General features: G+C 39.0%; 1 protein-coding gene across 4 annotated transcripts in view; it reads right to left on the reverse strand.

Annotated features, from left to right (window-relative positions):
• Positions 1-7,856: 7,856 nt before the first annotated feature.
• ldb2a (LIM domain binding 2a) overlaps positions 7,857-23,543 on the reverse strand; it is a 131,819-nt gene continuing 116,132 nt past the window's right edge. The window contains exons 7-9 of one of the 4 annotated variants that reach the window (XM_088343262.1): positions 22,231-22,284; positions 21,215-21,345; positions 7,857-8,301 (exon numbers count right to left, since the gene is read on the reverse strand). In XM_088343262.1, the coding sequence (XP_088199388.1) occupies positions 8,068-8,301; positions 21,215-21,345; positions 22,231-22,284 (419 nt within the window). In that variant the 3' untranslated portion in view covers positions 7,857-8,067. Of the gene's footprint in view, positions 8,302-21,208; positions 21,356-22,228; positions 22,285-23,543 lie in introns of all 4 variants that reach the window. The other 3 variants (XM_088343261.1, XM_088343260.1, XM_088343258.1) reach the window with 3 other exon arrangements.

Raw genomic sequence — 23,543 nt, forward strand, 5'->3', positions numbered from 1 at the left:
ATAGATAGATAGATAGATAGATAGATAGATAGATAGATAGATAGATAGATAGATAGATAGATAGATAGATAGATAGATAGATAGATAGATAGATAGATAGATAGATAGATAGATAGATACTTTATTCATCCCCGAAGGGAAATTCACTTTTCCAGCAGCATCCCTAAGCTGAGAACAATCGAAAATAACTGAGAACAATCGAAAATAACACGGGAGCTGCTGGAGTATGATTAATACGAACATTTTACTCTTCAAATTTCAATATCAGATTGTAGTTGAGAGCGTAATTACGGATGGATTAAGGCCAAATGTTGCATTTGCCTTTATTGGATGTTTGTGTTTCTATCATTACATGCAAAATGTGATTATTATTAATAAAGGTTTCGTTTATTTTATATATAAAAAAAACATACCTGTCAACGTTTTTCCCGTATTTCATACCGTTTTCATACCACAATCGTGTACGTAGTAAAACAATTTTTGAACGGGAAAAAATATGTACTGCTACAAATAATAAGCAACACTTAATTCCCTGAAATTGGAGAAAGAACGATGACGAAAGAATCGTCTGTGTTGTTTATCTGGTAAATGAAATAAACTTGCAGGAGTCACGGACCTCATTGAAGCTGAGAGCTACTTTTTCTGTTACTAATTAATACATATCTTAAGCTATGTCACCATATATTTTTGGTAAATATTTATCTTCCTTAACAATCCGGATTCATGCTACTATCTGCGTTTATGCTAGATAGGCGTTCTTACTGTGATTAAAAAAAAGTGCCATGTTGTGTTTTGTAAGTTTTATAGTAGTTTCATAAAGGGGGTTATGGAAATAAATCTACTATTGTTATTTTCATATGCCGTCTTTGTTCAATGGGATTTTTTTCACTGGTCATTAAATATAAAAATCAAAATGTAAACCTTTTTGGTATTGATAGAGACATCCTGGTTCGTTTACAGGGTGGGTAGGGTTACTTTAACTGGATTACTTTCAATTACTTTTGGATTACTCCAATACCAAATATGCTAATAAAAGACAAAATAAACTAAATATGAATAAAATTACGACTCACAACACGTGGTAAGCTTTCTCTCCTCTCCCGTTCCATGTATTCCAAGCCTGCACAAAATTTAGTAATTTTATTTATATTTAGTTTCTTTTGTCTTTTATTAGCATATTTGGTATTGGAGTAATCTAAAACTAATTGAAAGTAATCAAGTTAAAGTAACCCTACCCAACCCTGTTCGTTTATTAAGAACTAAAGTACAATTCAAATGAAACATGTCTGTCTGTCCCTTTTTATGTGCGATGGCATTATTTTACCAGTACTGCCAATAAACCACTTGATGTCGCTAAAGATCCATAACTTCGTTTTTCGCGTTAATTCTACCCAACAACAATCTATGCCCCAAGATCCCCGTGTCCTAAGGTGGTGCAGGTAACATTTTCATTTAAATGTGAAAATAATTCTAGTTTTGTGTATGTAAACTCAATGATTGAAATCTTGAATCCCCTCTTATATCGGTTTCCTCATACTGGCATTTACCCCAATTACCCATTTTAAAAGCTTGAAAATTGCCAGAAAGCATTGTTAAAAGCCACAAAATTATCCTTAAAATGCTGCCAATCAACATAATCTACCGGAGAATCGTTTCCAATTTAGTTGCAAGTCAATTTTCCACCTTATTAAGCAACCTTATTCGCTCAGAAGGACTCACCATCCGTGTTATTTGTAAGCACGGTTTTATTGGCACACGTTAATGGTAAAGCATACATACCAGACATCAGATATGACACAGAACACCTCTGCTATATCATGTACAAACGGTGTCTAACAATACTAGCGTCAAACATATTCAGAAATGTGTTTTGGTTCCTTAAAAAAAAAAAGTTTGTTTTTTCTCCACAAATAAATGCCAGTTGTGTGAAGACATGCACCTTTAGTCTTCCTGGGAGCAGAAATGGTCTACTTTCACATTGAGAGCCTGCAAAATGGCCAACAGCAAAATTACATTGCTGCGGATGTCTGCGGTCTCCCATGATCAATTGGGTTTCACCCTCATCCGATGTTGGTGAGGATGAAAAGAAAAACTGGCTTTGGTAGTCGGTGTAGAAAGAGTTAATGGATTGTAGTGTCTTTCATATGGAGGTCCTGCAAAAATTCAACATCAACTGCCAAAATAGATGAACTGACATTTTTTTCATTAAGATTGAACCTGGAAAAGGCAGAATCATGAATCTGATTATCCATCTTAAAAATCTGAGCTCAGAGATGCAATGGCTGTTATTGTGCCATAGATGTCTTCCCATGTTTTCTACAGCCCACAACAATGGAAAAATTGCCATTTTGATTTCATAACATTATCCTTCCATTTTAAAATAAGAGGATTTAAAAAGAGGTAAAAACAGGATCAACAATGTAGATTTTGACAGGCTGTGTGAAAGTAGTACTAGCCAGTAACATCAGCTTCGATGTGTAAAAAATATATCAATTCACTGTTGTCTGTGTGCTGAGATCGGTAAAGAAAAACATAAAAAGCGTTAACAATGAATTTGCGCACTTTCATGCAGAGAAACTGCAAAAATGCAAATCGTTCATATTTCCGTTTCTCGCTGGGATTGTGCAAAAACTGTTTACAATTTAATATGGTATTTCACACCGAGACACTGCAAAAAAAAAAATCAAGATTAGTTCGATTTTTTCAAGCAGAGATTCTGTAAATAAGAGAACGTATCCTTTGTTACTCCTCCCACACCGATGTGAAGCAGGGTATGGAGCCCAGACCCAATTGAAAAAGCCTCGTGAACACAATCAATGGGTCAGTATAGCATTTTCTCGTGGTGGCCATTTTGATTTGCCTCTTGTCGTCATTAAATATCCCAAGAAATATGACAGTGTTAAATTGCTGCTTTGGTTGTGCACTAGCTAAAAATGGTCGGTGGGACAAGAGGGCGCCAGGGTCATCAGGAACCGCTCGGGAGGATTTTGGAATCTCCTGTAGAAAACAAAGCTGCCGATTCCAAACTGCTCTTAGTGGCAAATTGACAAAATATTTACAGGTTCAAACCTTCCCAGACCAAGAGAAGACAATCAGATTGTGTGCGTTTCATGGTTTTTTAAACGCACATATATAAAACTTAACGACAAAAAAAACCCCTTACAAAACCATGCAGACTGGGAGCGCTAAAGGGAAACAAGTCCTTTTTGTTGAAAGAATAAATCACAAAGCAGGAAGGACAAACAAACTACTTTGAATTGAGGTGGTGGTTATCAGTGCGAGAAAGGTGGTGGGTTGTGAATTCAGTTTAGATACAAAAGGTGGGGTTCACCACGGACTGCTTCCTGGCCAATTAGTGGTGCAACAACTAATCTGTTATCAGATTGATTACCGACCATAATATATAATCAATTAACTGTTTTACATGATTTAAGGATTAGAAATTCTTTCAGTTTCAGCTTCTCAACACCAAATAGTGAACTGATTTTCTTTTGTGGAGGGGGACCGACCACATAAGGCGGAAACATTTTTTTTTGCTTGATAAAAATGAGAAACCGTGAGGCCTGAATTATTCTTGCCCCTTTTTTGTTTAGCACACATGTTTTATTTCTTGAAATCATTGACAGATAAAACATTCGAAAATGCAAAGTTTATGTTTGCATTTTATGTCGCTTTCATGTTAAAAAAGATCAGAAATTTGTTTTTGTTTGTTCTTTATCTAAATCGGTGTTTTTCAACCAGTTTATATTGTTTTATTTGTATATACTAATTAACTGCTCAAATCATTCTACAGTTAAGTATTTAATAACTTACCGTATTTTCACGACGATAGGGCGCACTATGTTAAATGGTGCAGTCTCTGTAGCTGGCTCTATTTCTGTATTTAACACTACACAAGGGGGCATCCAAGATAGGGTGAGGGTGCCCTTTTTTTGTATGAAATGTCCTCCCTCGCGCATACAGGGTGCAAATGCTCCGAGTTTTACTGCGCTATTACATTCCCTGGAAAATTTGATACAAAGACGTTTAGTAAAGTTTGCGCGGGGTGGGGCATTTTATGCAGGGAGGGGTTTGCATACAAATGTGCATATTTGAAAATAAGAGGTAGCAAAACCGAATTTAGTTGTGGTTTATTTAAGTGTTGATTACAACGTAAAACACGGATAAAAACTTGTCGGGGTTCAGTTTTCAGCTTCTTTGACATGCGAACTTTCGATTCATTAATCTTGGATTCTCTCGCGGCTGCTCGGTTTCCATGTTCTTCCGCGTAAGGTTACAAATCAACACACCATTGCGTAGGAAAACACGGAAAGCATTCATAGGACGGAAAGTGACGTTTTGGATTTAATTAATATACGTAGGGACAACTCTGTTCAGTCTCTGGTAGCACAACACATCAAATTGCTCGATACACTACAGCATCCATGAGTACTTCCTCAAACAATGCATTGCGTGTGACATCACGTGTTCTCTTCAGCTCAAGCGGGATATAGTGGCGTTCGGTATGGAGATGCATATAAGTCACAAGGAGACCGCATGAAAATCATATTTAGTTGGAAACTTAAATCATCTCACAAAAGCATTGGATTTCACCACAAAAAAATCTAAATTGAGTATTAAGGTCTGCAATATACAGGGCACGCTCGTCGTGTCCTCAGCTACACCTGACGCTTTACATCACACAGGGAGCGCACAACACGATAGGGCGCGCCGCACAACTTGAAGAAAATTTATAACTTTTATGTGCGCCTTACGGTCGTGAAAACACAGATTTTTCTTTTATGAAGGTTTTTAAAATTGAACTGCAAAAATAATAAAATCTATAAAATAACGTAAAAATCAGAATTTTGTGAATTTCTTATTTTACTAAAAAGCAGAAGAAAATGTTTTTTTTAAAAAGTTAGAATGTATGTTTATATTGTTTTTTCTATGAAAAACAATATAAACATATAGTGAAAACTTGAAGAAAAAAATGTTGAAATAAACCAAAAAAAATCACAGAATACAGCCAAACGGTGACCAGAAATTATAAGAAAAACTGTATACTGTCAACATGAAGCTCGTGCCGGTAATAATTCTTAAACATTTTCAATGGACGGTGTGCTTTGAGGACTTTTTAAATGAAAAAAAATGGCACTTGACTCAAAAATAGGTTGACCAAGACTGATCTAAATCATCCCTCAATGGTTTCTTGAAGAGGTATTTTAGGGGAAATCAGTAAATATAGCACGTGTGCGGCACGGTTCTGAGGTCCTGAGATCGAACCTCCTGTGTGGAGTTTGCATGTTCTCCCCGTGCTTGCGTGGGTTTCCTCCGGGCTCTCCGGTTTCCTCCCACATTCCAAAAACATGCATGTTAGGTTAATTGGCCGGTCCAAATTGTCCCGAGGTGTAAATGAGCGAGCGAATTGTCTGTCCATGTGTGCCCTGCGATTGGCTGGCAACCAGTTCAGGGTGTCCCTTGCCCACTGCCCGAAGATAGCTGGGATGGGCTCCAGCATCCCCGCGACCCTACTGAGGATAAGTGGTGCAGATAATGAATGGATGGATATCAAATTGTCCTTGGGCAAGACACTGAATCCCTAATGCCCCCAATGAGCAGGTAGGCGCCTTGCATGGCTCACTCCCTATTAGTGTGTCAGTGTGTGTGTGTGAATGGGTAAGTGTGAAGCACATTGTAAAGCACTTTTGGAGGTCTTCATTGACTTGAAAATCGCTATAGAAATGCAGACCAGTTACCAGGACTGTCTCAGAAAATTAGAATATTGTGATAAATTTCTTTATTTTCTGTAATGCAATTAAAAAAACAAAAATGTCATACATTCTGGATTCATTACACATCAACTGAACTATTTCAAGCCTTTTATTATTTTAATATTGCTGAATTTGGCTTACAGCTTAAGAAAACTCAAAAATCCTATCTCAAAATATTAGAATATCATGAAAAAGTATACAAGTAGGCTATTCAACTAATCACCTGAATCATCTAATTAACTCGAAACACCTTGCGAGGGTTTCCTGAGCCTTAAAAACACTCAGCTTGGTTCAGTAAACTAAATCACAAGTATGGGTAAGACTGCTGATCTGACTGCTGTCCAGAGGACCATCATTGATACCCTCCATCAGGAGGGTAAGACACAAAAAGAAATTTCTCAAAGAGCAGGCTGTTCACAGAGTGCAGTTTCAAAGCATATCCACAAAAAGCCTGTTGGAAGGGAAAAATGTGGCCGGAAACGTTGCACAACCAAGAGAGATGACCGCAGCCTTAACAAAATTGTGAAGAAGAGCCGCTTCCAGAATTTGGGGGAGCTTCAAAGACAGTGGGCTGAAGCTGGAGTCCAGGTATCAAAAGCCACAGTACAATAGCCGTATTCCCATGGTCAAGCCACTTCTGAACTCAAGACAATGGAAGAAGCGTCTGACTTGGGCTATGGAGAAGAAGCACTGGACAGTTGCAGAGTGGTCCAAATTCCTCTTTTCAGACGAAAGCAAGTTTTGCATTTCATTTGGAAGTCAAGGCGCCAGAGTCTGGAGAAAGGCTGGAGAGGAGCAAAATCCAAGTTGCTTGAAATCCAGTGTGAAGTTCCCACAGTCAGCAATGGTTTGGGGAGCCATGTCAGCTGCTGGTGTTGGTCCACTGTGTTTCATCAAGTCCAGAGTAAATGCAACTGTGTACCAAGAGATTTTAGAGCACTACATGCATCCATCTGCTGAAAAGCGCTATGGAGATGAGGATTTCATTTTCCAGCATGATCTGGCACCTGCCCACAGTGCCAAAACCACCAGTAACTTGTGCACTGACCATGGCATCACTGTCCTTGATTGGCCTGCTAATTCCCCTGACCTGAACCCCATTGAGAATTTGTGGGGTATAGTCAAGAAGAAGATGAAAGACACCAGACCTACAAATGCAAATGAGCTGAAGGCCGCTATCGAAGCATCCTGGGCATCAATAACACCTCAGCAATGCCACAGGCTGATTGCCTCCATGCCACGCCGGATTGATGCAGTAATCCGTGCAAAAGGATTCCCAACCAAGTACTGAGTGCATCAATGGACATTTTCAAATGTTTGATTTAGTTTTGCTGTTATAAAATTATTTTTTTACTTGGTCTGAGGAAGTATTCTAATATTTTGAGATAGGATTTTTGAGTTTTTTTCAGCTGTAAGCCAAAATCAGCAATATTCAAATAATAAAAGGCTTGAAATAGTTCAGTTGAATCCAGAATGTATGACATTTTTGTTTTTTTAATTGCATTTCAGAAAATAAAGAACTTTATCACAATATTCTAATTTTCTGAGACAGTCCTGTATATATATATATATATATATATATATATATATATATATATATATATATATATATATATATATATATATATATATATATATATATACACATAAGCAGTTTTGAGGAAACAATTGTTCTTTTCATCCTTCTGAAAAATTATTCTGCACATAGCAGTGTTGATTCATATAAACTTGGGGATGTTATGAGACAATTGGGGATGTTATGAGCAACACATTTCACTCACATGCTTGTGTGAATAAAGATTAACATGGTTTCCCATTAAAACCAAACCAGTCACCGAATAAGACCTTATACCATTTTTAAAATTGTTAATTTGAACTAGCATCCGGTTTTAGTAAAAAAGCAATTAAATTGGGGTATAGTGACTCATTTATCCGATTAGTTGACATAATATTCTACAGATTAATTGTTGGTCCAACTTGTTTTTTTTTTTTTGCAGCCCGACATCCAATTATCAGATGAGAATAGATCCTCCATCGCACTTGAGGTAAAAAACAAAGGACTGTTCGGTTACTGTGGATTTGAAACAGAAAAGAGTAACAGAGTGACCTCAAACAACGTCAGCTGGTTTTATAAAAAAAACAACCAAAAGTCTCCTTTGACGCCACTGTCTTTAGTTGGCCGGAATATTTTCCTGTTCTGAAAACAAGTCCAGGTCTTGTTATTTAATTTTGTACATTTACATACATTTTTTTTTTTTGCGAAATACGCCCAAGTGGTGTGGCTATTGCTGCTGTCTTTGCGCCTGGCTCGCTCCTATTGCGAGGCTTGCGGCGGCACGTTTTCGGCTTTCCCGTCGGGCGCTCCGTTGGGCGCCTTTGCGCTCCAAGGCCCGTTGTTGGCGAGGGCCGGCGATCCGTTGAAGTCGTCGTCGTCGTCGAGGCCATTTGTGGCGTCGTACTGAGTATTTTCCAAACGCGTGATCAAACGTTCGTCCTCGTCCCCAAATTCACCGCCCATCAGCGTGGGCTCTCCCACCACCATCACGTCCTGGGGGTAAAAAGAAGGCGAGATTGGGATCATTCCGTCACTGGTGCATTCAGTCTACCACACTTGAACCAGTGTTTCCCAACTTTCAATTAGAGGTGCGGGGAGTCATTCATAAATCAAAAAGTGATCATTTTCGGATTATAAGGCGCACCCAAAAACTTTGAATGGGCCAGAATTGTATTTCCTACAATGTTAACACAAACTTCTAGTATAAAACGGAGATATATAGTCACGACCAGCTCACAGGTTAGACCCAATCGCGTAACATTTTCTCACACTTTTATTGAAAGAAAGACGAAGGGCAGCGCCCGGGAACCGGTGCTCGCTGGACGCGGGAAGCAAGTCGCTCTCGCAATCAGATTGTGATCTGAATACGGAAGTGGATCTTCCGTCGCGGGCAATGGCGGTGTCAGGAACGGAAAAACAGATCGTAGGCCGGGACGGGAGAGCAGACTTGGTCGGGATCGAAAACGGGTCGTAAATCGGGATCGGAGAGCAGACGTGGTCAGGATCAAAACGGGTCGTAGCCGGAGACAAACGGGAGCAAAAACGGAAAAGGCGAGAGTCACAGGTTCGCAGACGGACTAACAACAGGGGACTGGACTGGGTTCAAATAGTGACAGGGAGCCAATCAGAGCCCGCGGCGGTTGGCGCCAAATGAGCGGGCACAGGTGATTCACATCGGTAATCATGACATATATATCCCTTACATTCATTAATCAACAAAATAATTGAACGATACATGAAAATAGTCCTGATCAAAAGTCATCTATTCAGAAACTAAAACTCCAACTTGACTTGATATGTCATGGACCAATATGTGTCATATTGAAATTTAGTTCAATGGTGAGCATTTGTGAAATAAAGCGGCCCCCTAAAATGTAACCTTGGTGGAAGCGGTACCACAAATAGAGCACACGCTCCAGTGGTCATGTGTGTCACCGTCGCCTAACTCGTTGTGCAACATGCATGTACACAACCCGAGATCTATCATCGCAAAACAAATAGAAGGGGGAAAACACGTACAAATACTTGATTTATGTTGTTGTTATCGGCTCAAAACATGCTGCATCATACGGGTGCCCATCCCATCCTTAAGAACGCGTCCACAATCCCACTATCCTTTCACAACACCTCTCCACTCCTTACTATCACCATCAAGAGCTCTAGCTTCCATTATATTTAGAATATAAAATTGGAGTTATATTCCACTGTTGTATTTTTGTGGTGTTTCTGTTGTAATAATCTGTATTAGTATTTTTGTACATAGTATTACTGGAGTGAGGGCAGATGGGCAGCGCAGTGGTTAGTGCGTGTGCGGCTCGGTTCTGAGGTCATAAGATCGAACCTTCCTGTGTGGAATTCGCATGTTCCAACCGTGCTTGCGTGGGTTTCCTCAGGGCAATCCGGTTTCCTCACACATTCCAAAAACATGCATGTCAGGTTAATTGACCGGTCCAAATTGTCCCTTGGTGTGAACAAGCGAGTGAGTTGTCTGTCTCTGTGTGCCCTGCGACTGGCTGGCAATCAGTTGAGGGTGTCCCTTGCTCACTCCCCGAAGATAGCTGGGATGGGCTCCTGCACCCCCGCAACCCTACTGAGGACAACCGGTGCAGATACTGGATGGCCGCAGCTTTTGTCACACAATTTCAACCCCAGAGATGCGGCTAATGTCACTTTTGTGTTGCTGCTGTGTTTTTGGCTATGTTACTTGTGTTGCTGTGTCTCAGTGCCTTTTCCCCACGCGTGTTTGCTGTAAAAACTTTGAAAACTGTTTCTGCGTGAATATCTGATGTTTCAACATGTTTACATGCAGCTTATATTCAGGTTTACGGACATGTTTTTTTATTTTAAAATGTATTTGGTGCTCGGAAACGATGGGATTAAGTTTTGAAGTTCTTTCTTATTTAAAGGTGTGTAGTTTGAGGTGTCCTTATAAAGTTGAAGGTTGAATATTTTCTCCATTAATATGTGTTAGCAATGATCAACTTAGTTAAAAGAGCCATTATGCTTTATTTTCTGTTGCGCCTATCTGTTTTTATCTTAGTTTTATCAGGTCTGTTCGGGGTAGAACAAATCCCCCCAAAAATATTTTAAAAAGAGTTTATTCGAGCTCGTCTGAGAAATGCCATGAACTTGCACGCAAATCATGTGTTACTCTGCCGTTGTCTCCTGGCTTAAAGTCACGATTGCAGCCTTTGCAGCCAAGTTTTCAAATGCCGCACCACTCTTTTATCTTCACAATTTCGGGATTTTCTTTTTTAAAAACGTAGCTTTTCCACTTTGCATTATGATTACGATAAACACAATTGCTGTACAAATTATTATTGTGCTGTAACTCTTCAGATGCAATGTGATGTACGCAATTCTCTTGCCTCTTGGCATAGGGCGATAATGAGACCAAGTACTTTGATTTGGCGGACACATCAGCCCAAAGCAATATGATTTGGGATAGTATTGGCATGCTCAAAGCGAGTTAATGCATCCATATTTTTTTCACGTTGCTTGAACCTTTATATATTTTTATTCAAAATGAGCAGTGCTTTGACTTTATGTTCAAGTTAAGGTAAGACAATAAAACATTTTCATATGCAACAGTTTATATCAGAGACCTTCAGCCTTTTTCAAGCTGAGAGCTGTTTTATATTACTATTTTGCACAAAGGGCACCCAGTTTGATATGCATTTGTAAAATAACTTTTCATGTTATTACTAGGCTGTTGCTATGTTCTTACCAGGTTGATTTTTTTGAAGTAGGATTAAATAGACTTAGTCAACTAAGTCAGAAAACCACAATGACCCATCAATCAGCTGTCCTCAGGGGGCACCCGAAAATATATAAGCTTAAAATATTTTCTTGCTTTGCCAGTCAAATGATGAATAAGATGTAGGTCATTTCATTCAAAAATCTGACCGTGCCTCACCAGACGTGTCATTTGATGATTTAATCAAATGTATGAAATGATAGTAATGCCAAATCCTGTGTCCCAAATCAATGTAAAGATGCCATTTTCAATTTGTCTTCCACCTTCAGTTAAGAGTGTTGGGGCAATTTTTTTCCATGAAATTAGTCCTTAATAACGGTTTCAAAACAATGTGCATGCCAAGTTCTTTTGTAAAAATGTCACAAATTACTACAAACGATAAGCATATCGTCATATTCACTTTCAGTGTAGACTTCACTGAGCGAGAGAGAGAGAAGGAAGTTTCTTGCGCTATGTGCAGGGATCCGCCCACCTGTACTGCTCACCCAATCAAAGTCGTTTGCCAGCATTTTTATTTATCAGTTTAAATGGTTTCTTATCGAACTTCTGCATTAAGTTGCTTCGGCTTTATATGGACCAAAATCGGGATGAAATCACTTGACGTTGGAACGCCACAGAGAGATGTGCAATAGTTACATTTTATTTCGGAGCCATATGTCCTCATGAAAAGAGCTATATATGGCTCCCGAGCCATAGTTTCCTTACCCCTGACCCAGAGGGCACCAACTAGATGTGAAACTGGATGGACCTGTTCCCAATCTCCCCTCACCTGTTCCTGATTGAGACTTCATATTGACTGCTCGGACAGCACACTGTGTCAGGTCATTGCCATTGTCATCCTAGTTTCCATATCCATGTAATTTCTGTTGTTTTCCACTATAATGGCAGCTTTGGGTTTTTTTGAACATTTTTTTGTTTTATGACTTGTCTGTTAGTTACTTACTGTACCTCCCTTTTTTGCATTTTTAATTTCACCTCTGCAAATATGACACTCACTGCATATCACCGTGTTTCAGTATCAGCTGCCCCCTAGTGGCCACTTAATAGGAACTAAATATTTAATGAATATTCATTTCCTGCAATTTTTAGAAAAATAATTTATTTAGCGGGATTGTTGTAGGAAACAAAGATATATCTCATCTCATCTCATTAGCTGCACCGCTTGTCCTCAGTAGGGTCACGGGGGTGCTGGAGCCCATCCCAGCTATCTTCGGGCAATGGGCAGGGGACACCCTGAACTGGTTGCCAGTCAGTCGCAGGGCACACAGGAACAGACACTTCACTCGCTCATTCACACCTAGGGACAATTTGGACCGGCCAATCCACCTGAGATGCATGTCTTTGGAATGTGGGAGGAAACCGGAGTACCCGGAGGAAACCCACGCAAGCACGGGAAGAACATACAAACTCCGCACAGTAAGCCTGGTGGCTGGATTTGAACCCATACAGGAGGTTCCCGAGCCCTTCGAACTGTGCCGCACACGCGCTAACCACTGCGCCGCTGTGCTGCCCACAAAGATATATTAATATTCTAAAATCTCTCAAGCAGTATGGTAATAAAACAGCAGTTCAAATTTAAATTTGGGATGTTTGAACCCTTTGTTTTTTGGGTCACACCAGAATAATAGGATGCATGACAGTGTGCCAGGCGTACCAAATCCGTAAACTGGGGCTCGGTATCTCGCCACTTTGAGACTCTTTGTGATTAAGGGCTATACAAATAAAAATGACTTGACTTGACCATGCTTCTTACGTTTTTTATCCAAGTCACTCAGAGCGGTAAAAAATAACCCCCCTACAAAAAAGAAAAAATGCCCCCATCTGACTCCCCAGGCAAACGTTTTTCCGCCCAGCTATGTCTTAATCGGGCTAATTAATTTAGGTGAGCTTTTCAACTGAATGACAATATCCACACTGATTTGTCCATTTGCATAGCTAATTAAGTCATTAGCCGAAAAAGGCGCTGATTGCCAACAAGCGCGCCACGTCGGCCATCTGTTCCCAAGAGGAGTCCCGTCAACCTTCCTGTAGACCTAAAAATCCCCCGTCGCCCATGCAGCGCCCAAAACCCTTCGCCGCCCGCTCACCACCCAATACCCCCCGCCACCCACTCATCGCCCAAAACTCCTCTGATGACAACAGCTGGTGGCGAGTGCAAGACTTGGCGGCGTGTTAATTGCGCGCTAATTAGCGCTTCCTACTTGACTACTCATCTCGTTAAGAGTTAGCACGGGGGCTAACGGAGCGCCCGAGGTTTGGAATGGGCCCGTATCGTTTGTAACGACTCTCTCGTTAGCATATTTTGATAGCTATCAACTTTATTTTTAGAAACACAATGACAACTTTTGAACAAAAAGTGGACATTAGTCTCTGAGAAGCTTCCAATTTCGTTTCATGCTTATCATAAAGTTAGCATTGAGCTAATGCTAGTCCGTCCCCGCCCATCTTTAAATTTGACTTAAAAATAATTATAAATAAATAATAATAACTAAAAAACAATATAGTCAAACTTCAGATCATTATAAAACTTGAAGTAATGACAATTTAATCATATATTTGTGTTATTTAAACATATGTAATGAATTAAGAATTAGCTAATTATTAGGGCTGTTTTATACCCTCCCCCGCCAATGTATACTCTATTTTCTTCTCATGAACACGCATAAATACACAGGACACACAAAATACTAAAACGTTATATTGCCATCAGTCTTCTTATGAAACAAATTATTTCATACATAATACACGAAATGTTGTTTTCCTTAAAATAGAATAAGAATAAAATTTTCCCGTACTTGTTTGTTTGTAGTTCTTGACTGTAAAACAGCAGCACCCGGTCATAGTTATATACCAGGTGTACCCAAATCCCTAAACTGGGGCTCGGTATCTGCACCCGTACTTGTTATTGCTATTGTTAAGTCACCTTTTTATTATGTTACGATCTGACCAAGTTTACATATATCAAAAATATACTCATATTGCACTTTATCATCTGCAAATGCGTTAAGATTGTTTTTTATTCTTTTGCGGTGTTTTTGAAGGAAAGGATTTCCTTTCTATTTGTTTTCCCTTTTTCTTTTCTTGTTTTGACTTAAAAGAGACACGATGTATTATTCGACCACTAGATGATGATGTGTTGTGGGGTGCAACCGAATAATAGTGCCAATAACCACAAAGAAGAATACAAAATATTTTTCACGGTCCTATTTTCTATTTCTAATTTCTCAACCTACAAGTATTTTTGAAAAAGCATGTTTATTATAATTTATGTATCTTTCCTTATTAATTACATCAATTTTTTTTTCTAATGGTTGAAAAAAAAGTGCCACCAGGATGCGCTAAATAAGACACACTGTCTTTAAATTCCTAGTGTGTAATACATGACCACTAGATGGCACAGCTGTGTAATAAGAATGAAAACTGGTAACAACAAGACAGCAGACAAACATGGCGGCGACCTCAGGTATGGGTTCCACAATGTAAGCCAAGTCAAGCCAAGCCATGTATATTTGTGTAGCCTTTAATCACAAGAAATCTCAAAGGACTGTACACACTACTATTACAACATCACCCGATCTCAAACCAGCATATTTCTTCTTTACTCTTGGGATCACTAGTACAACAACGTTTTCCGAATGAAGGCTCTGACCAGGAATATGAGTGGAAATTTAAGTAAAATTACTGTTACATCAGAATAATATGACTCTAGAAGTGGAATGTAGTCATCCAAATAATAACTTCAGTAACAGTAAGGTACTTGGTGAAAAAATATCTCAAGTACTGAGTAACTGTAGCACTGTCTTATTTATTTACTTTGTCTAAAAATAACCATTCAATCGGATGATCAAATCATTCACGTCCATCCAAGAAATATACATTTTTTGACCAGTGATTTTCTCTTTTTTATAAAATGTAAAAATAGTATTTTTAATATATTTGTGCCTAGTATTCAAATCAATGTTTTTACTGCCAAACACGCTCTCTAGACAAAAGCTAATTCTTCAGCACATTTTATTTCACTGTTTGTCATTTGATGATTTAATCAAATGTATGAAATGATAATAATGTCAAATCCTGTGTCCCAAATCAATGTGAATATGCCGTTTACAATTTGTCTTACACCTTATGTTAAGAGTGTTGAGGATTTTTTTTTTACATTAAATTTCTCCTTAATAACGGTTTCAAAACAATGTGCATGCAAAGTTCTTTTCTAAAAATGTCACAAATTACTGCAAACGATAAGCATATCGTCATATTCACTTTCGGTGTAGACTGCACTGAGCGAGAGAGAGAGAAGGAAGTGCCTTGCGCTGTGTGCAGGGATCCGCCCACCTGTACTGCTCACCCAATCAAAGTCGTTTGCCAGTGTATGTATGTATCAGTTTAAATGGTTTCTTATCGAACTTCTGCATTAAGTTGCTTCGGCTTTATATGGACCAAACTCTGGATGAAATCACTTGACGTTGGAACGCCACAGAGACATGTGCAATAATTACATTTTATTTCAGAGCCATATGTACTCATGGAAAGAGCCATATATGGCTCCCGAGCCATAGGTTCCCCACCGCTGCTCTAGGAGGCACTAAATATTACACACTGTCCCTTTGATACATGAATTGTGCATGTGGTAATGAGAAATGTGTAGTAGGTCCATCTGGATCCTTAAATTGAATCATTCCATGTAATTACTCTTTGTTGGTATATTATAGGAGATATGGACAAGCACCAATTCTGCCATTGATCTAACAAGAAAAACTTCATCCTATTTCTACACAATAAAACCCCAATTGGCCGCTAGAAGTCACTGTTGCACACTGTAGGCCCTCTTTTCTCAACACACCCACATTTACACACAAGCTCTCCTCCAGCGGCTGCACCGCACCCCCTAACATCCCCCAACATCCCCCCTCTATGCACCCCCCATCCTCGTCCCCTGGCGAGGGTCCACTGCTTGTTGTCATTGGGCTCACGTAGGCTCGTGCTCGGACCCGCACACACACACGAACATGCAAAAAAAAAAAAAAAAACACGCACAAACACGCAAAAAAGAACCAACAACTTCTCACACAAAGACAGCTGGCGTGCAACATATGTATCTCGCGTGTTAGCATCCACTGTTGTGGAGGCATGTAAGTGTGTGCGTGTATGCAACTGCACGGTAGTCTTAGGTATGTGAAAGGGCTGCAATGATTAGTCCACGATGTTGATAAAAATCGATAATTGGAATACAGTGGTAGCTCGATATACGAGTTGAATTCGTTCCAGGATCGTGCTCGTAGCTTAAATTGCTCGTGTAATAAGCGTATTTTCCCAATATGAAGTCATTAAAAACTAATTGGCCCGTTCCTGACCTCCCAAAAGCATCAACGTGAACCCAAAATAGCTACAAAACACATCTTCCTGATCACTAAAAACAAATTCAAATCGTAATTAAACTTAAAAAATACAGTAAGAAGAAACTAATAAAATAAAATGTATGTTTATTGTAAACACTTACCTTAGAGGCAGTTGCATAAACGAACGGCTGTGTGTGATGCATTTGCAAGAAAGTGACAGAGATCACATACCTGTCAACTGTTCCTTGCAATTTTTGAGCATTTTCAATTGTCTACACCATGAAACATTTTTTACGGGAATTTTTATTTTTTACAAGACCATTCTCTTGCTCATTTTGGCTCTAATAAGGATCGTCTCAGTCACTAAAAGTAGACAACAGTGTTATCGTAGCTCGTTAATATTGTCTCTGTATTCTACAAATTATGTCTTGCTGTGAATAATTAGGTTTCGCGTTGTGTTTGTAAGGTTTATTATCGCTTAATAACGAAGATTTGCAATAATTAATAAAGGGGGCCATCGGCAGAGGTTGACAGGTATGAGAGCAAGATAACTTACTGTACACTTAAAACTAAGTTGTTGTAACTTTAAATGAATGTAGACACAATATAATTTAACAGCACACAATTTTTGCCTGTAGTAGTTTGCATGGGCAAACTGGGTGGCAGAAAACAGTCATAAGCAATGGGCGGGCTTGTGTGGCCTCAGGGACTGCTCGTGAAATTGATTTACCTTTGTATAGCTAGCAACGTCTTTGTTGCAAATAAAACTCGTATGTCCTAACCCTATTCTTGGATTTAGAGCTCCTCGTATAAAGAAATATTACTATAGTTGACAGTGAATTCTATTGTTGACTTTTATGGACAGACACGTATTTTCAACAGAGTGAGAGTCGCTCATGCACAATAACATTTCTGTCTCAAGCAAAAATATACAGAAATTACAGTGTTAACATTAAGTATGCGTACTACAACTTCTACAGATTAGGATCATTAAAAATTTTGACCAATAAGAAGACTACTTGCAAAGTTTGCAAATCAGACCTTGCGTATCATGGCAGTAGCCTGGCGATGCACAAACATTTAAGGAGAAAGCCCTTTGGACAGCTGAAGGAAATGTAGTCTGGCTTGCCTTGGTAAGATTTAGGTAACATTCAAGCCAATATGGTTTCAGTGACATACATTGTACATTACATAGGCGTATATTTTGCTATAAGAAGAGTTTAAGCCCTTACTGTTCCTGAAAAAAAAAAAAAACAATCCAAGAAGTTGTTCTGTTTAGAAAATATGGACGGTTTTGGTCTCTTTTAAAAGGGAACATTCTGAAGTTTTTTTCCCAAACTAAAATAATCACTGCAAGTGCTACTAAGATTGAACAATGTGAGTTGGAACACATATAAATAGAAGGTTTTAATTCCCGCCTTAATTTTTTTTATTTTTTTGGGGGTATCAAATGTCCGCAGATCAGTGTACGAGCCTTTTAGCTGGAAGCTTTACCTTGACAAATTTGATCAAAATTTGAAAAACTATACATTTTATTTTAGACATTTTCCTAATGGTGGGTCAGGCGTTTCCAAAAGTGGCCATTTGGGGACGACTAGTTGAAAGCAATAAAAACTTTGCATTCGTGTATTTTACTTTGGACAATTTTTAGACATTGTGAACGAGTTGTAAATGTTTGACTCCCTTTCTAGAAGTCGATCAATGATTGTGCACACTTGGGCATAATGCATCCCGGCTGCACTTGCGCAAGTTTATTTTCAGCTCTGATTTCAATACAGATCGTAAAGTTATGTCGCTATTGGCTAAATATTTTTGAACCCGAATTAGTCATGACATTTTTTTGGTGCAGGCCCTTATAGGTTGTCACTGGCTAAGGACCGTGAAAAAAAGCTTTTGATTGGCCAAGAATGGTGTCAATCAAAAGGTCAGAGAATATTGGCCATACCGAAAGTCATCTGACGAGTATGTTTATTTTAAAAAGGTGAGTTTTGAGCCAGAGATAGATTCAAACGAATCAGGAATGCTTTTAGACGTTTTTTTTTTTTGTCAGCATTATTGTGTGTTGCTTTCTCTTTTCTTTCTTTCATCTATTAGTCTGGCCTCTGTGAGTTTCCCCCTCTCTCTTACTCTCTGTTTTTTTTCTTTCTTTCTTTCTTTCTTTCTTTCTTTCTTTCTTTCTTTCTTTCTTTCTTTCTTTCTTTCTTTCTTTCTTTCTTTCTTTCTTTCTTTCTTTCTTTCTTTCTTTCTTTCTTTCTTTCTTTCTTCTTTTCATTTACTAGTCTTACCTCCATGAGAGTTTTTTTCTGACCATGTCGCCCCCAAGCCCAAATGAGTTTGACACGCCTAGTTAATAATCGTTGACTGCATAATTAAATCAACTCCATGCTAAATTAAAGACCAAAAAATAATAATTATCGGATTATTCGACAAATCACTTGAAAAGTGACTATTGAAATAGTGGTTAGTTGCATCCCTAGTATACGTGGGGATAGATGGAATAGGAGTTGAGATTTAGAGTAGGGAGGGGGTTTGTAGGAAATAATGAGAGCTGGCACCGATCCAGACTGCCTGTTTGAGGAAAAAACAACTGCACGAATTGTGCGTATGCATGTCTGTATGTGTGGATGTGTAGGGAGAGAGCGACGAGGGCAACAAACACCAGAAGATGACGAGACAGCAAAACACGCCAGCCAAAGCAAACGAGGACACACTGTGTGGGAGACAGACGGAATACGTTTCTTTTTCGCCGCTCTCACTCTCTCTCTCTCTTCCTTCCTTCATACAGAAGGAAAATCAAAAAGTGAAACAAAGATTTGTTTTGTAGGTTCAACTTTGCTGAAGAAAAGTTTTCACACTGATTCTATTTTTGGTTGAATATGGAACACAGGGTGCCAAACCTGTGACCTGCTCAGGGGCGCACAAAGGGGTAGGTGGGTGGTTTGTAGTGCAGCTACAAGCATAGGAAAAAATGACAATATTTCTAAAAGGTGTTAGAGTAATATTGAAATGGGTCTCTGCATATTTGGTAAAACTCTGACGAGTTGTTAAGTTAAATATCCATTTCATGTTTTTAATTATCACGTTCATATTTTAATAATGTTAATCATTTGGTGGTTTATTTGAAAGTAGTTATTTACTTATTTACTTTTTGTTTTATTCACGTGACGTCTCATTCATCCAGTTGTTATACAGTCTTTGCATTTTCTAATTGTGATTTACTGTCTGGGGAAGCCTTTACTATTGCGTTAAAATTTTTCAAACCAGGAGCAGAATTCAGTCCGGACAAAGGGCAGGTGTAAAGACGAGATTATGGGAATTTTCCACTGACTTGTGTTTTGTTTTGGTCATAGCCCGCCATGATCCTTGCTATCATACAAATGATTGCCAGCCATTTCGAAAGCACATTTCTGAAACCATTACAACCTTGTACTGTATTCACAAGGCCAGAATATTCGTTTTTGTTTTATTTTATTGCAATAAAAACCTCAAAGGAAATGCTTCGCTCAAACATTTCATACCTGTCTCGCTAACCCGATGTTAAACGAACACACAGGAAGCAAAGTATGTCCTCTTTCAGTGAATGTAGTGTAGAGCAAATAAGCCCAGCAAATAAATGACTTCCACCTTCTTTGTTAGGGTGGCTCGCTTTGGAATAAGTGGAACGACGGCGTCCCCTTTCGGACAGTTCCCAAACGTACCAATTCACCATGTACCATAATGAAATCTGATAACATAAAGTTTTGAATGAAATTAAAACATTCAAGGCAATTTATTTATTAAATAATGTTCTCACCGTATGCAATTGTGCCAGTTGGAGGGACATTCTCAAGTACCGAACATTACGCAAATTTCTCACTTCTTTGGCTTTCTAAATATTTGTAACTATTTCAAACACCGTCACCTAATACTGAGTGTATCAGACATCTAAAACAACGCCCATAGAGGCATGATCTGGTCAAGTGTCCCTAGGCCATATAAAAAGAGGAGCTAATTGATAGCTCACACTCTTTTTTTTCCTACCTGGCTAGCTGGCTAGCTGGCTAGCTGGCTGGTTCATAGTGCGAAATGGCCGAGCCATGCCTACACTGCGGCCTTGAGTTCAGCACATGGGCCACACATTGCAACCATACAGAGCAGGAGACCAAATCCCTCCGAAACAACAAATAAGACGACGGTTTCAGATTTAACACCATGTCTTTTTCTGTACAAGGGAATCTTCTCAAATGGATGAGCATTTTAGCAGGAAACTTTCTTTTTGTGCTAGTAACTCTGACTTTCAGCAGTCGAAAACTCCCATAGCCTTCCCCTCCCTTTTTTTCCCCCATAATTAATTCTCTGTGTTAATAAATTGTGTGTTCTATTTTAATTGGCCTGTTCATTGAATCAATTTTCTTGGGATCAGTAATTTATATTGGAACTCAAAGAACCTAAAGTAATAGCGTATTTTTTTTTTTTTATTGTGTCATTTACAAGAAGACTTGTTGAGAAACATGACAACAAATTTAAAGCATTTAAAACCATTTTACCCCAAATCCAAGGACTTTTAAGTCCATAATAACACAACATTAAAATTCAAGCATTTTCAAAGATTTCAAGCACCTGTACAACCCTGTCTATAATCCGGTGCACTTTAGAGTGCGGAAAATATACTACATATTTCTTTAACATTAATAATCCCTGCATGCAAAGTTGGGAAACACTGACTCACTAAATAGCCGATTGACCTAAGCATATTTTTTTGTTTTGGCGATGCCATGAGAAAAACATCAAGAAGAGCGAATCAAACCAGGATGGAGTCGATGCTTACAGGTACCTGACTGGAGAGGCTGAAGTTGGTGGCAGGACTTCGTTTCTTTCCTGCGGCTGCTCCGATGCTGCTACTGGCGCTGCTGGCAGAGTTCTTCCGTTTCCTCCGCTTGGTAGTGGTCTGTCGGGCGGGCTCAGCTTTGGCGCGACCAGCAAACAAAAACAGAGGCCACGCCAGGGACATAACGCATACAGCCGACTGCATAATCCGACGGCGGACGGGAGGCGTGCAAGATTGATGCATGCACTATGTCAATGTTTCTTAAGCTTTTGTGAGCCAAAGCACTTTTTTTCATTGAAAAAACCTTGAGGAACACTACTGATAAGAAAACATTTAGAAAAATAAATTTAGCTCCTGTTCTTTATTTAGTTCCGGCTACTGCAGCGGTCCGCAGCTTTTTCTGTACCGTGGACCGGTTTATCGTCTGACTATATTCTTGAGGGCCAACCCATAACTATAATAATAAGCATGAATCCACTCTAAGTTCACTGGTTCTAGATGACAAATGAAAAAGCATTCGGTTTTATCTCATCATCACACTATTTTTACTCACAGTACAACATTGTACCATGTTGTTTTGGGTGAACTCTTTTCCATAATGCTTTGTTACAACATTCTACAAAGTGGTTCTGTAAAAATAGTGTGATAATGAGATACAATCTAATGCCCTTTCCTATGTCATTTATATTCAAAGTGGTCTAATGGTAAGAATTTGGCAATCTCGCCACCACAATTCGGGTTAAACTCCCATTGCATCCAATGCTAAGCAAATGTGGTCGGAGGTATTTCTCAACTAATCGATGATTGCATAAATAGGGTAATATACTACCGTAAAACCTCACAAATAATGCTCACCTGAACTTGGGAGGTAAACAAATGCTTTGATGCACAAATTCAAATAACCCAAAAATAAAATAAGGCAATTTTTTTCAAACATGTAACAAGTTGTTTTTAAGTAAATAAACATGCAACACAGTCAAGGCCGGTGGCGTGGCTTTTGTCCATCTGGGAGCAAAAGATACCTTTTTTGTGATTGGTGGGGAATATTTCTGTTTTGAAGTTCTGCGGGTGTCCAGCTGGAAGTCAAAATGAGGAAATTTATTTTGGAATCGTTATTGAGAGTTAGGAATGACGACATCAGCGAAACTGCCTGATATTTGACGACTAGTTGTCGCTGTATTGTGTAGTGCAACCAAACATGAGAGCAACACGCATGAGGAAGAATAATGTAAATGGTTTGTATGCTGAAAAGGACGAATGCACACAAACACACATCATATTTTATCATTGGGCACTTTACTGCTGTTAAAAAAGCAAAAAACGTCTTGAAACATCACAATGTTACATCTGTCATTCACCTTTTCTGCTTTCCTGACTACTTGAGTCGACTAGGAGTCAAAAAAATGCGGGAAAGTTCTATGAAGATACATACCGAAGAACATGAATGCACATACAAACTAAGGAGAATCAAAGTGCCCCAATTTCAACATCTTTCTACTTATTTTTCTGCCGAGCCTTTCCTAAGGTTTTTTTTTTTTTTTGGGGGGTGGGATCATAGCAGTAAGAGCAAGATGGCTGACAATCATGTCAGCTTCCTCTAGGTGAGCCTCATTTTATGTAAAATACATTAAATACAAATTTCTTGACCTACATGTATTCAAAAAAGTACAAGTTAAAGCAGAGGTGTCAAACATGCGGATTTAATCCAGCTCGCCAGGCAATGCTGAGAGGAGCAGAAGAGAAAAATGAGACGCATCACGTCAAACAACGACCTGCAGTTTTTAGATATTTGGGACTAACTTTCATCTGACATGATTTAAATGTATACTTTCACCAAGGCAACTATCTTTCTGTATATGGAAATAGCCTATAAGCTTTGGTCCCTTTTATGCTCGTCCATGTAAAAAAATACAGTAAATTATGTCTTATGGTCCTATTTTCTTTTTAAAACACACTTACATATATATATTCTGGATATTATTTACTAAATGTTACTTCTAACTTTAAACGAGTTCTGACCACGGAAAACACATTTTGTCTGTTACCTTTCTTTGTATTTTATTTTATTTTGAATTTATTTTGATTTCGACCAGATCGACCTCCAGGTCTCTGTGTCAGGAACCGGAACAGGATCAGGACCCAAACGCGTGACGTTCTCACACAAGCCTTTTATTTTACAGGAAATGTGGAGTCATGCCCGTTAGGCAGCGGTCTGGCGTGGACAGACAGGAAGCCAGAGACCGACAAGATCAATTCCAATTGCCCGAGCAGATATCGACAGATGGGGTCGATACCGGACAAGACGGGACAGACAGGAAAGATAATGAAACAGGAT

Source organism: Urocampus carinirostris, chromosome 9 (assembly GCF_059441175.1).
Source record: "Urocampus carinirostris isolate Australia breed hairy pipefish chromosome 9, RoL_Ucar_1.0, whole genome shotgun sequence".
NCBI classification, from domain to species: Eukaryota; Metazoa; Chordata; class Actinopteri; order Syngnathiformes; family Syngnathidae; genus Urocampus; species Urocampus carinirostris.